At 38.2% G+C, this 15,271-nt stretch overlaps 1 protein-coding gene across 1 annotated transcript; it reads left to right on the top strand.

The window, feature by feature from the left end:
• Positions 1–2,334: 2,334 nt before the first annotated feature.
• Positions 2,335–15,189, top strand: LOC109419734 (dTTP/UTP pyrophosphatase). Its single transcript, XM_019694007.3, has 4 exons — positions 2,335–2,570; positions 14,397–14,647; positions 14,705–14,851; positions 14,936–15,189. The coding sequence occupies exons 1-4, from the start codon at positions 2,481–2,483 to the stop codon at positions 15,081–15,083; spliced, it is 636 nt and encodes a 211-aa protein (XP_019549552.2). The 5' UTR covers positions 2,335–2,480; the 3' UTR covers positions 15,084–15,189.
• Positions 15,190–15,271: the final 82 nt, after the last annotated feature.

Below are 15,271 nucleotides of genomic sequence, written 5' to 3'. Positions count from 1 at the left end.
GCGAGGTTTTTCCAGAAATTCCACAGGGGATTTCTCCAAGAACTTCTATTGGCTTTCTCTCATGAGTTCCAGCTGGAATTCTTCAAGCAATTCCCATTAGGACTCCTTCAGAAATACTTCAAGGGATTTCTCTTGGAATACTTACTTTCTGCAATACTTACGGGAAATCTTCCTGAGATTCCTCCAGAAATTCCTCCTGCGATTCCATCAGGGATTCATTCAGTATATTTCTACCGATTCTTTCAAGGAGATCTGTAGGCATTCCTTCAGGCATTTGTTAGAGGAACTTCTCTTAGGATAACCCCGGCATACCTGATTCTAGAATTTCTCTAGAAATTAGTTTTATGATACCTCCCGGGATTCTAGGGATTCCTCCAAATATTCCTGCTGGGATTCCTCAAGCAATTCCTGCTGTTCTTTCAGCTATTCTTCCTCCAGAATTTTTTACTGTGGTACTTCAGATATTATGCTACGAATTCTTCTAGAGCTTTCTCCTGATTTTTTTTTTTGCTGGGATCTTCGGATCTTTCCATAGGCAGTCTTCTTGGAATTACAGCAGGTATTCCATGGATTTTTTTCTTTGGATTCCCCCAGGCATTCCTGATGGGGTTTCTCTCGAAATTCCTGTATAGTTTCATCCAGCAATTCCTCCTCGGATTTCTGCTGGATTTCTACAATCATACATCTCATAATCCAAAAGGGCCCATATGTATAGTCGAAGCGGTAAACGCACGGGTATTCAGCATGACCATGCTGAGGGTGACGGGTTCGATTCCCGGTCGGTCCAGAATCTTTTCGTAAAGGAAATTTCCTTGACTTCCTTGGGCATAGAGTATCTTCGTGCCTGCCACACGATATATACACATGCAAAATGGTCATTGGCAGAGGAAGCGCTCAGTTAAAAACTGTGGAAGTGCTCATTGATCACTAAGCTGAGAAGCAGGCTTTGTCCCAGTGAGGACGTTACGCCAAGAAGAGGAGGAGGACATCTCATAATCCTTCTAAGAATACCTCCTGAGATTTTTTTCTGTTATTTCTCTAAGATATTTCATCTAAGGATATTCTCATAAATTTCTCATTTGATTCCTCCAGGAACTCCTCTTGACTTTCATCCAGGAACTCTTTCTGGGATTTCATAAGCGATTCCTGCTGCTTGTTATGTTTCAGGAATGCCTCCTAGACCTCCTCCAGAAATTCTTATTGTGATACCCGCGGGAATCCCAGGGATTTCTCCTGGCATCCTTGTTAGGATTCTTTTCGGCAGTTTTCCTAAGATACTTCCAGAAATGTCTGTGATTTTTCAAAAGACTCGTCCAGGAATTCCTCTAGAGTTTTTATTCATGGAATACTCTAGAAATTAATCATGGTATTAATCCTGGAACTCCTCTTGGCCTTGTTCAAAGAACCAGCTGAAGGAATGCCAATAGAAACCTTTGGAGGAATCCCTTAATGAATTTCGGGAATAGTTGACATTTACAGAGAAATCCTAGGAGGTATTACAAATGAAATCTCTAGTGAAATCCTATAGGAGTGTACGGGAAAAACTTGTAATTAATTGGAAGGCACAGAATAACCCAGTGGCATGGTTTACAACAAGGCAGATGACTTTTGTTATGATAAAAAGACATCTCCAATTTTTTTGATATGTTTTGTATAAATGTCTCAGCTTTCAATTGATGCAGAAATTTTGAAAATCGGTGGTTGCCATCATGGTGAAAAAAATGTTTTGGTATAAAAATCCAAGATGGCGGTCGAAATCAATATGGCCCACCCGACTTTTTATAATTGTAAAAGGTATGTATTTTCCTTACTTTTTTAGCGAGGACTTTCAGAAAATCGGCACCTTAAATATTTTTGAAGACAAGGTGTAAATAGTGGGCCGGTCTCAGCGAGAGTTACCCATTTGCAGTCTTTATATACTCCTGTTGCCCATTCTTAGGATTTTCTATTCGCCAAACTGTACGTATAGTGACTGTACTTCGAAGTTGAACTTTTTTATTCAATGTGATTAGACCTATCAATTTGGCTTCAAACTTTTTTATCATTTGAATTTTGTCTAATGATGTTAATTGAATTACTTTTAAATTAAATGCTAAAGCTAGAAACATCTTATCGCATACTTGCACCTTCCGTTACTCTTCCCTTTGGTAACCTGATTGGTAGCCTTTGCTTGTATGCAATGTTTCTCACAACAACTTCATCGCAAGTTATACCGATGCAAGTCAGCATTGGCCTGAAACTTCGAATATCGAATGGCCACTATGGAAATCGACTGTCAAACAGCTGATTGTCAATTTGAACGAAGCACCGCAATCAGCTGTCGCTGGTTTGCTTCCAAAATTTTATACGCGGACGCCCGCAATAAACCAGTATCACAACAAAACGCACGTGTTGGCGGCCGGTGCGTGATGCTAATAGGCTAATAGTGTTGCATCAGCTCGTAAAGTAAGACGAACATTGATAACAACAACTAGTGCATCATGCTGAAGCCAATCCTTCATCAAATGGCCACCAATCGTGTGGTGTTGGCTAGTGGATCACCGCGGAGACAGGAGTTGATTCAGAATATCGTAAGTATTGCTTCCTTATAGTGATAAAACTGTGGTAACCTTTGCTATCAATATGAGGTCATGGAAAAGGTGCGTCCCATAGTGGTGAACGATTTGGACTAAAGTGACCAGATATATATTTGCTCTGATGTGGCACACAGTTTTGCATAACTCAAATTGTAAGTTTTTCAGTGATTCGGTGACCCGATCTACAAACAAAAACAAAAACAATAATATAAAAATACAGGCTAACAAGACGTAATAGATAGAATTGTTTGATTTTCGAAAAATGCTGAAATTTTTATGAACTTTTTAAATATGTATATTAAATATAGATAATGCAAAACAAAGCCCCAAATTGAAAAAAAATAAATAAAATAAAGTAATGCAGGACGATGAATATACATTTCTGGCGTTTAGTATCATACAGGCGTATCTACAATGATCGATTTCTCTTCGTCGAGTTTCTCTTCGGAATATTCCGGAAAATACAACCAATATTCGGATGATGTCTCGGTGTATTTCGGTGAAGGACGACTAGGACTAGCATCTAAAACAACCAAAAATGATTTGCAGGCCTAGTTATTAGCCGAAGAGAAAATCGATGAAGAGAAATCGATCATTGTAGATACACCCGTATGATACTGAGCGCGAGAATTTGTTGCAATAGGTTTCAAACTCAAAGTATACAAAATGTATAGTTAGTTTTAATGAATCAAAGGACCTTTTGACAAATTTGTAGATATTTTATTTCCATAAATAAGAATCCTGAAGCACTTGGATCTTTGGCAATAAGTTTCAGTAGTAATTTAAGTAATTTAGTATAGCATTGTTCTACAAAACTTGTAAAAATTAGTAGTTATTATCGTAGCAATAAAATTCATTTTGCATAAACATGTTCACAACATTGAAGTAAGGGTATGCGGTATGGGATTTTTGTTGGAGTTTGGGTAGTGTCCAACCCCTCGCAGATATGCATTTAATTGGAGATAGGTGTCCGACCCTCCGAAGATTGAAACGTCACCAGCAGTGCGTTATCTCGTTCAAGGTTGTTGAGTGTTGCGGAAGCAAAATTGTTGTTTTGTTTTTTTTAAAACGTTGAAATACATTAGTTTAAGTTTTATACGCAGTAGTTTCGATTTGTACTTCTTCTTATAACGCAAGTCCCTGTTTAGTTTTGCTGAAGAATTATGCGTAAAGCCAACAATTTTTTCGGTTCCGGGTCATTTGGCCGAACGCCATTTGGCCGAATGCCGTTTGGCCGAACGTCATTTGGCCGAAAGGGTCATTTGGCTGAACGCCGTTTGGCCGAATGCCGTTTGGCCGAAAGAGGTATGATGAACTTAAGTGATCTTGCAACTGTTTCCTATATCAGTTTAACTCAAAAGAACAGCCTATGATTCAAAGAAGGAAAAATCTCTGACAAACTTATTCTCAGTTTCAACGCCAACTAATCTTTTAATGGTAAAACTTGAAAGAATAGCCTATGATTAAAAGAAGGAAATATTTCTGATGATCACATTGGCAGCTAGAATGTTATCCAGAGTTTGCCCACGCCTCCAAATCCTTTTGATAATATTTCGGCCAAACGGCATTCGGCCAAACGACCCTTTCGGCCAAATGGCATTCGGCTAAATGGCGTTCATATGCTGATTTATCGACCGTATTCTATTAATAACTTGATGATTTTGTGGCTATATCGGTCTCTTTCTACTCATAGTATAAGGGAGTAGAGATCAAAGTGGATAATGAAATGATAGATATGATAGAATTCGCTAGGTAGCGAACAAGTGTGAAAATTTTTATAGAAGGTGAAATTAGGCAAGTAGGCCATGTATTGAACGAATACATCGAATGCGTGAAACTTCTGCCGTGCGACCTGTGCTTTTAAACAGATCGGCTTGGTTGGTAGTTTTCATACCACCTTACCAAGACTGGCAAAAGTTTCAGGCACCCGACTGCCTAATGTATTGTTCTGTTTTCATCACAAATTCTATCGATCGGCGTTCGGCCAAACGGCATTCGGCCAAATGGCCGGACACCAATTTTTTCAAGGCGAAACAAAACGAAACGAAATATGAAGTTTCTGATATGATGCGATACGAAACGAAACGAAATTCAAAAATGTTTCGTGAGATCGATACGAAATCAGATTTCACTCGGTATTTTACGAAACGAAACGAAATTTTCGAAAAAGTTCCGCGGAATTTTACAATTCCATCAATTTTGTGCGAATTGATATTGCGTGTATGCGGTGGCGCGAATTACATGTCCATAAAGACTCTCATACCCTAGCTTCTTTTGCTACCAGTGCCATTTATATTTTTTTCAATTTTTCGCGACCTATATTTTTTTTTTTTATTATTATTATTATTATTTATTTATCTTTTCGGTAATCCGTATGTTTCAATCCCAGGCGTAAAAACCCCTTTCAAAATATTTACAATTTTCTTAAAACTAGTTTACAATTTTGTTTTTCCCTTAACTTGAAAATACAGAAAATATATAACTTGCTTGACCTCGAGCAGTCTGGAGACTGATAATGAGGCCGTTCTTCTCTTATCAATTGTGTGCATGAGAGATCTTAACCAAACGCTACATTAATTTGTTTTACTATTGAAAGTTAGAATACTGCCCATAATCGCATAGTTGACGTAAGCGCCACTGTAGTTTTCAGCACACTTTTGAAATTTGAACAATGATTAATGAAAAGTATATGATTTTTTCCCGTTGATGTCTAGCTAGTGATTAGATCTTGTGCTCTTTTGAATAAAACTGGTCACAATTACGCACATTTCATAGATATTAGCTTGTGAGTACTGACATTGTCAATGGTGGTTACGTCAACTATGCGATTATGGGCAGAATAATTCCATCAATAATCTTATAAGATTGCTCCAATAACTTAAGCAAACTTGGAGTTGTATTTGAAAAAAAATCTCACCTGATATCATCAGCCCAGAGTATGTTGGTGAGTAATCTGATGAAGTCCAGCTGACAAACGTCTTTTTACCGAAATTTAGCATAAAAGTTGGCTGTGCACACAGCGCTGGAAGAGTTTGTCATGCTCGTCTGACCTTTTGACATTTTCAATTTACTCCTGAAATTCGTCAAAAAATATCAGTATGAACACCTACGATCACATATTTTCCGCTTGAAATATTTGAAGAATTCCGCTATGAATTCCTATATCGATATGTTCACCTGAACATATTTTAGAAATTTAACAATTAAAAAAACATGATTTAGGATTCCACTAAACTTAAATTCATCCATATATCGCCAAAGTACTCTTTTCAGTGTCTCCCTAGGTGTCTCCAAACTTTCTCATTTAAGTAAAGCTCTATGAAAAACAAAAAGACGAACATGAAATTTTACGGATTTTTTCTCAGCAAAAGAAATAAGAGTTCAACCGTGTACAACGCGTCGTCATACAGATTTGATGTGGAACTCATTCAAGAGTTTCACTGGAAACATTTGCTAGTGTATCCCAAATTCTATATCATCCTATCCTAATGTTCTTCATTACTCTGCTAAAAATTTCTGTTGGGAATCTTAACTGAAGATAGAAACTAAACTTTTTTTTTGCATTTGGTTCAGCAGAAAATTTATCCAAAATATTAAGTATGGTAACGCATACCGCAAATGTTGAAAGCATACCTATTAATCAATTGAGCAAGATCTTGATGGTAGGTCCAAGATAAGAAGTATATTCGAGATTTTTTCTGTCCTTATTATAGAACCTGGGAGTATTTTAACTCTCGCTTTTCGAGATGGTCCTTTAAAAACTTTTCTGAAACTTGAGATTAGCAAGATCTTCGATAGATGTTGAGGACATGTACACTATTTATTTGTTTTCGAAATTTATTAGACATTCCGCGGAACTCCGTTTTATTTCATCAAAATCTATTTTTAAAAGACGATATTTTTAGAATTTTTCGAAACGAAACGAAATTCAAAATCATAAATTTCGCCTAGGTGAATTCCGTGGAATTCCGCGGAATTTCGTTTCGAGGTGTATTTGGCGAAATAATTCGGTATACCGCATACCCTTACATTGAAGTAGTTTTTCATTTATGCTTTATTAACCCTAAAAGGGATACCTTCATGGCCTCAGTTTCGTCACCTCGCTGAGTGTGTTCCATCAAAGACGAGCTCTGAAAGGCGCCTGGGGTCCAATGGACCCCAGGTATCCCTTTTAGGGTTAACGGTATCATTCGGCATTACATATAATATCTATAGGATTAATAGGAATATACTGCGCTTCGGTGTCCACATCGAATATTCTTTCAAAAATTCAGAAAAATCCAAGAAACCTTCAAAGGGTTTCGTCAGGGTGCATCCTCAAAATGCCTCTGAAAATCTCTTCTGATGTTATTTCAGAGATGCTTGTGAATGGATTTCCATCTTTTTTTGGTTTTCCTGAAAATCAACTCATTTTATTCTAGAAATATCAATACTTTTCGAAATAGTGTATGAGTGCCATCAGTAATCTCATGCTCCCATATTCATACTATTCGAAAACAACCGATTATGGCACCGATTGGTTGCGTTCTTTTTGTTTTCACTTACAACAAAAAATACAAAAATAAGAAACAAAACAAATAGTGTTTCAATCCTTTGTTTTCCATAGGATGAAAATGGGAGCCAAATGCCTAAGAAGGGAACCAGTACCCTATCTTAATTTTTTTATTAAAAAATTTCTGTTAAAACATTGGAAAAATTGCTGGAGGCAATTTAGGGAAAAGTTTGTGACAAAACTTTTATAAAAACCCCATGATCATTTCTAATAATCCCCAGAAAAATCTGTTGACGTGAATCTTGAAGTAATCTTAAAAACTGCATAAATTTCTCTGGAAGAATAGCTGGTGAAAATTTTGAAGAAAACAAAATCTCGGGGATTCTTTTCAAGAATTCCTAGATGAATCAATAGACTCCTGAGGCACTATCCTTCAATTGGGACATTTGTGCCATCAAATCTGTAAGGGTTATCGGAGGCATGCTTTTGAAAAACCAGAGAAAATCCTGTGGAAATTTAAAATTAACTTGCTTGGGAAAATCTTGTCTGACTGTAGCCAGTAATTCTTGAAAAAATTCAACAACGTCCGCAGTGGTGTCATCGAGATTACTTCAAGTTACTCACTTAGTAATCAACTCTAAATTAAAATTAAGAGAAATAAGATTAAATTAGAATTAAATGAAAAAAAAAAATCCCACTATAAGCGCCCTTGCATACAGGGATAACATTTCGGGAATTCTTTCAAAAGTATGGCCCGTGACTTCACAAATTCATTCGAGGGATAGCCTACAAATTCCCCCTGAAATTCCTACATGGGCTCTTTAAAAACTCAATCATAGATTCATTGGAAAATTATCTCCTGGAATTAGGAGTTCAGTTTGTTATAGGGAATGATTCAGATATTTCACTAGATATTTCTCCATTTTTTTCTGAAAGATTATTTTAAAAATATTGCTTCAGAAAATCCCCCAGAAATTTCTTTTAGAAAGTCTTTTATGGATTCTTTTTGAAAATTCCTCTAAAACATCTTGATTATGTAGTTCATAAATTCTTCTAGAATTTGATTCAAAATCCTCTAGAACATCCTCCAAAAATTTCTTATTTTTTTAATGAATGAATTCTTTCGGAAATCAGAACGAGACTTGTTTCAGGAAACTAACCACGGATTCCGTGAGAAAGTCAAAAGTTTAGAATACGTCCACAAAATTTTCGAAAAAAATACTTAGGACACCTTTAGAAATTCTTCCACCACAAAATCTTTCGGGAACTTTTAAGTGATTGTTCTGGAGATTCTTTTAGAAATTCTTTATAAACTTTCTATATAAATCTGTTCAAGGATTCCATTAGGATATTTTCTGCGGTTTCCTTCCAAAACTACTCTTTTTGAAATTCCTCCCAGAAGTCGGTATCAAAATTTACGAAGTTTTTTTTTCGGAAACCTCTCCAGTGGTTTCTTTAGATTCTATTTCCAGAGATTGTAAAAGAAATTTCTCCAGCGTTTTCACCAGATATTTCCTCATGAATTCCTACAAATTACTCCATGTTTTTTTCCTGAAACTCTGTCGGGGATTAGTTTGGCAATTCTTCGAGAAATTCGTTTAGAAAATTCTTCGAAAATTTCTGCAGGGATTCCACAGTATTGACGGCGACTGTTTCGTAGACTTTTTGGGTATTTTTGTGGCGTTTTAGTCTTTTCGGGAATTAAAAACAACTCTATATTTTTTTCCAACGTATCGACCCATATTGTTGTTTCTGATCCACGAAAAGACTGAAACGCCACAAAAATACCCAAAAATATAGGGATTCCTTCAGAAACTCATTCAAAGATTCTTTCTCAATTCGTGCAGTGGTTGCTCCAGGAAATCTTTGAGAGATCTATTCAGAACTTCTTGAACGTATTTTTCCGAGAAGTTGTTACATTTGATGCGAATATGTTTTATCAGGAATTGCTCTAGGGATTCCATTGAAAATTCCCACAGGTATGTGTACACTAATTTCTTCAGGGATTCACCCAGGAAATCCTCCAGGAATTCGTCCAGAGATTTTGGCATAATTGCTTTCAGTGATTCGGGTAAGAACTTCTCTAGATCTACATGAGTTTATATAGCGTTTCCTTCAGGATTTCCTCCAGATATTGCTATGTGTATTTTGATAGAAGTTTGGCATTTTCTCTCAAAATACTTGTTTGCAGTTTTGCTACAGGGTATATCCCCAAATCCTGGAGGGATGTTACTGTGAAGTTCATTCCGAAACTGGGTCGTACGTCGTATGAAGAAGCAAAGAGTTTCAGACCAATCAGTTTGACCTCTTTTCTTCTGAAATGCTTAGAACGCATTGTGGATCATCACATCCGTGATCATCTGGCCAACGTGTCTCTTCAAAGGCTTGATAGTTCTCCTCAAAATCAAAAGAGTTTTGCAACATGCTCTAGAGCGATGTTTTGCTTCTGCCTCGTCGCGAGGGAGCGAACGAACCCCAAACAGAGAGACAATAAAACTGAGCGAGGAAGAGGGGAACGAAAAACGGGTATCGGAGTGCGATTTTTGCCTCGAGAGTCTTTCTTTGTATGGTAGTGGAACTCACGAGGGCTTCTTGAGTGTAAGTGGACGTGAGAAACACAACAAGCAATTATGAGTGTTGGACGAACTCCTCGCTGTGCGGCAAGCACGCTTTGGGTGCTGTTGAGGATTTGCGTTGTGATTTCTGAGTTTTATTTTTTTCTCCTCAGAAAATCGCCAAAATCGCTTCCTCATTTTCTCGCGAGGGAGTTTCTGTCAAGCCTGCCTCTTCATGTGAACCAACATGTCTACCAATCTGGTAAGTCCACTGTGACTCTGTTACACAAGGTTGCTTACGATATCGAGAAAGCATTCGCTCAAAAGCAATCTTGTTTGGGGAGCGTCCATAAATTACGTCACGCAAAAATTGCCAATTTTCAACCTCCCCTCCCCCTAATGTCACACTTTTTGTATGGGACCTCTGAAATTTGTGTATGGGTTGTCACACTTTACTCGTAGCAGATACACTATTGAGGCAACTCAATAATAGCGGTTTTCTTCTTATGATTTTGCCGACGACTATCTAACATTGCAATGCATTGTTAGTTGGTATGTGTATCACCACCATTTTCGACCTGATGCAAGGCGCCCTTCAGGTAGTTGAGGGTTGGTGCAGCCAATATGGCCTTTCGGTTAATCCGAGTAAAGCATCTATTGTTCTTTTTACGGAAAGGTGAAACCGTAATGGTGTTCGACCTTTGCGTCTCTTTGATTCTGAAATCGATGTGACTGAACAGTAGCGTGGGACACAAAAAAACATTTACTCCTGTACGCTTTTTAAGTTCCAGTTTGGCCCCATATCAATTGTGCAAAATTTCAGCTCGATTGGAGAAACTATATTTTAGCGCCATTCATTTTAAATTTTTATACGATTTAGTATGGCGAAAATCACTTTTTCAAAGAAAAACCGGCACAGGTTGCCCCTTAACCCCTAAAAATAAATCGATGAATGAGTTCTGTTGGAAATTTTACGAGGAACCAACCCTTCTAAGACCGCAAAGCGATCTTAGGCAATGATGCAAATTATCACCTCACTAGTGCTCATCACAACTCATCAACTGTATATTTATCGCGTGCGATTGAACTGTGCACTGATCAGCGATGACCAGCAGCAAAGAGGTGGCAAAACGAACATGATGTAAATCACAAACGATTTTGCACACATCTGACTGCGCCGCCATACGCTCGCCCGAACAGCCGAACCATACCGAATAGGTTGGTTTGCGAAGCTACGGCACGAACGCTCGACACGCACACAGAAGCAACATTCGCATGTACCGATACCATACTAATAAAGCTTCCAGCCAACGATGCTTCGCGATAAGCTGTCGAAAAGCATCGAAAGCGATGAAAAGAGATGCTTGGCTAGAACGCAATGGCTCAACGGCGAAAAGGAAGAGTCAACTATGCTGACAGTGTTGAGTCCGTTCGTGTGCTACTCGTATGGGAGGTTGATTGAATAAAGCGAGGATGGGTTAAAACGTATTCGTTGTCGAAAACAAATCGCATCATTTCGCGAATGTTTTCATCAAATAGCAAGCTTGATCTTAGGCATGTGGAAAAAGTTATTGTTTGATAACCAAATGGCATGCAAACGCTCTTTAACATGTAAGGAATAACAATAAATAATACAATCTCGTCATTTTATCGATCGGCTTGCTGTCTTCGGAGGTCTGATTTTTAGTGAAGTTTTCTACAGAAATCATTCATCGACTTATTTTTAGGGATCTTGGGGTGACTCTTAGCGATTTTTCTTTGCAGGAGTAAAATTTCCCCATAGTAAATCATTTCATATATGAATATATATGAATATATATGAATATATATGAATATATATGAATATATATGAATATATATATGAATATATATGAACATATATTTCATATATGAAAAACTAAGAATGGCGTTCGCTAAAATGTAGTTTTTCCGATCGATCTGAAATTTTGCACAGTTGATATGGAACCAAAGTGGAACTCAAAAAGTATACAAGAACTTGAGTTTTTTTTTCATTTTTTGTATTTTCCCTTAAAAACCGCGTACCAGGCTACTGAACAGGTAAAGTACGTTGGAGTTATTATTGAGTCCAAGCTTTCCTGGATACCTCACATTGAGTTCAGAATCAAGAAAGCTTGTATGGCATTCAGGACAATGCCGGCGAACCTTTGGTACAACTTGGGGTTAAAACTCAAGTATATCAAATGGATTTACACAACTGTAGTTCGTCCAATAATGACCTATGGATGTCTTGTGTGGTGGTAAAAGAGCGAAATGAGAATGATCCAATCAAAGTTAGGCCATCTTCAAAGGATGTGCTTAATGGTGATGTCTGGAGCGTTCTCTTCAACTCCGACGGCAGCGCTAGAAGTTCTCTTTGACGTTGCCCCACTACACATTCATCTCAAACAAGAAACACTTTCTTGCACTTACCGTCTACGAGTACTCGGGAAACTCCTGTGAACCGCACATCAACACACCTCGTTGATTCCACTTTTGGTGAATTGGGACAAAATTGCTCCAAGTGATCTTAAAATTAATTGTAATTTTCCATATAGGACATTTTTCATAAAATTCCCTTCCCGAGAAAAGAGGGCATCTGGATATCTGGAAAGAAGTATTCCAGACGGCATCGTATACTGATGACGTCGTTCTCGAAGGTCGAGCAGGTGCTGGTGTTTATTATCGTGAGCTAAGGCTGTATCAGTCTTACTCACTTGGTAGACACTGTGCCATTCTCCCATCGCTGGAAATGAATTGGCTGATGAGTTAGCTCGCACTGGAGCATCACATGGCTTCATTGGCCTTGAGCCAGCTATTCCGGTGTTGGGTAAAGCTTCAGATTCACACCTGGGCTGTCACTCAACACAAGCAATATTGGAATAGTTTGGAGTCATGTTGTTAAACCAAATTGTATTGTACTGAGCCATCTTCAAGGGTGGCGAAGTATCTTACAAATCTGTGAAAGCAGAATTGCAGCATTCTGGTCAAAGCATTGACAGGCCACTGTCGACTCAGCTATCACATGGCGAATAATCAGCAAGCTGATTCATTTGCATGTGAAAGCTGTGAATCCGGTTATGGAACTTCTATCATTTGATATGTGACTGTCCAGTTTTTGCGTAACTGCGTTTCCGAGTATTCGGTTTACCTATGAATTTGGTGAGAATGCTCCATGTAAACTTATTGCAATTTTATGGGAGGAGGGATATCGGGAGGGTATTCAACTATTTGTAGATTGGAGGAGGGAGTTGTGGTCACCAGTCCCAAATCATGGAGAAGATCTTCGCAATTATCACAATTTACGAATTGCGTTAATTGACGATCGGAAGTACTCCAAAAATCTGCAATGTGTTTGACGCACCCTTTGGGAACAAACCATCAGACGGAAATCTTAACATTTCAATAAGAGGAACCGTACGAGATGGCAAGACCTGATCTGGTGGTGACTTTTTATCACATCAAATCATATCAACTGCCTTTCCGAGTATTCGGTAAACACTTATTATGTGAAACTGCCTTCAGAAACCTGAATCTTCAGGATATTTTGTTCTTTTTTCTTCTATGCGTTATTACAGTGCATTTTTCAGGGCGCTGTTTGCGCCAATTGTGGTACGCTTATGCATTAGTACCCTCTTCCAGGGTATTTTTTTGTTCTATTTCCCTCAGGCCCCTGGCATCAATGAAATTTATCATAGCCAACATCTAACTGCCTTATACTCATATTCGTGCAAATTGAAACGAGCGTGTAATCAACAAACGCAGCTTTTGTTTGATGTTGTGAGCCACACATGAAATCACATTCACAATGCGTGTTTGTTGGGTTGCTTTATTCAACTAATCGCATGCTCCTCTTACCGTACATTAATATTAGAGCGAGTTTGAAGTGTTTTGTGTTATAAAAAATGATTCCAAAACTGATCAACAAACCCAAATAAACGTTAAACAAAAAAATGTTGAATGAATTTCTAAAAAACGATTGTTTTTTAGAAATTCATTCAGGAATTCTTTCAGAAATTTCTTCACCGATTCCTTCTAACATATCTTCAGATATTCCTTCAAAAATATCTCCAGAGACTTCTTCAGAATTTTCGTCAAAAGTTTTTTCATGGAGCTTTTGGGAATTGCTTGGATATTTATTTAATTTCGTAAAGAGATTCCTGCGGAAAATCTTCCAATGGTATCTCCAAAAAACCCTTTGAGAAATTCATTCCTGGATTATGTGCTTCCGTCAGAAATGTATCCAAAGATTCCTTCCTTGAAATGAATCTGTCAAGGAAACTTTAAATAAATCTCTAGAGAAACTTTCGAAGGACTAAAGCTTCGGGTGATATCTTTGGAGGCTCTCGTTCAGTCCTATTTGAAGACGAAGTCTTTTAGTCTTTTAGATGCTAAACATTACTATTGTTGTGCAGACTTTTTAAAAGTTAGCACGTAAAAACCAAAAAATGTATAAAAAATATACTTCAATATTTTTTTCAATCAATGTTCAATAAATTATGTTTGTTTTGAAGGGTTGGTTTTTCCTGTTTTTTAACTTCCTGAGGTTTAAGTGATTTTCGCCGTATTAGGAATCCACGAGGAATGCCTTACCGTCGTTTAAGCTTACGCTCATGCTTTTAATTTATAAATACGACAATAACAATCCAATTAAGCTCATGATGATAAACTTCTATTACAAACTTTATAGTTTTATTCCAAAAAGTATAAATATCGGAGTTATCTCGCAGATAATTGTTCTAATTGCAAATTTCATAATTCCCATTCGTTCTTCAGGGCCTCTCCGCCGTCCACCTGTGTCCCTCGTACTTCGAGGAGAACCTGGACAAATCAAACTATTCGTTCGCCGATTATGTCGCCGAAACGGCTTACCACAAGGTGTTGGAAGTGTACAACCGGCTAACCGCAAGCACTGATCCTACTGAACGGCCCGACGTGGTCATCGGTGCCGACACGATGGTCACCATGGATGGCAAAATGTACGGCAAACCAAAAACACCGGAGGTGGCATTTCAGATGCTCAGCGAGTAAGTGACGGTGCTGCAGATCAAGATACACATTGCATTGTGCGTTATATTCCACAGACTGATGGGCAGGCAGCATATCGTCTACACGGGGGTCGTCATCAAATACCACGACCGGGAGGTGAAATTTACAGAAGCTTGTAACGTGCACTTCGGGAAGGCAACCGCGGAGCAGATTCAAGCCTACGTCGACACCGGAGAGCCATTGTAAGACGATCTGAAGTGACACACAATCGGTTCGGTTAATAATGGCCTTTTGGTTGATTTCTTACTTTCACCTATTTTTCGTAGAGATAAGGCCGGTGGATATGGCATTCAGGGCATCGGGGGGACGTTTGTGGAGAAAATCGAAGGCGACTACTTCACGGTGGTTGGGCTGCCCCTGTATCGAATATCGGCCGAGATGTGCAAACTGTTCGGGTATGACGTTACCAAGTGAGGCTGTTTGAGGGGGGCATGCATTTATTGAACCGAGTTCCTTAATAAAAGTTACAAAAAAGAGGAAAATGTAGGCTAAATCGACAATATAACACCTAATTGCGGGATTTAATCTTCGAAAATGATCCGAACACAAAATCTGGTCGGGCACATCTTTGGGTTAAATTACAACCTCCGTTAGGTGAACGC

This window comes from Aedes albopictus, chromosome 2, assembly GCF_035046485.1.
Source record: "Aedes albopictus strain Foshan chromosome 2, AalbF5, whole genome shotgun sequence".
In the NCBI taxonomy this organism is placed as follows: Eukaryota; Metazoa; Arthropoda; class Insecta; order Diptera; family Culicidae; genus Aedes; species Aedes albopictus.
This window is presented reverse-complemented; position numbering and strand designations above follow the sequence as displayed.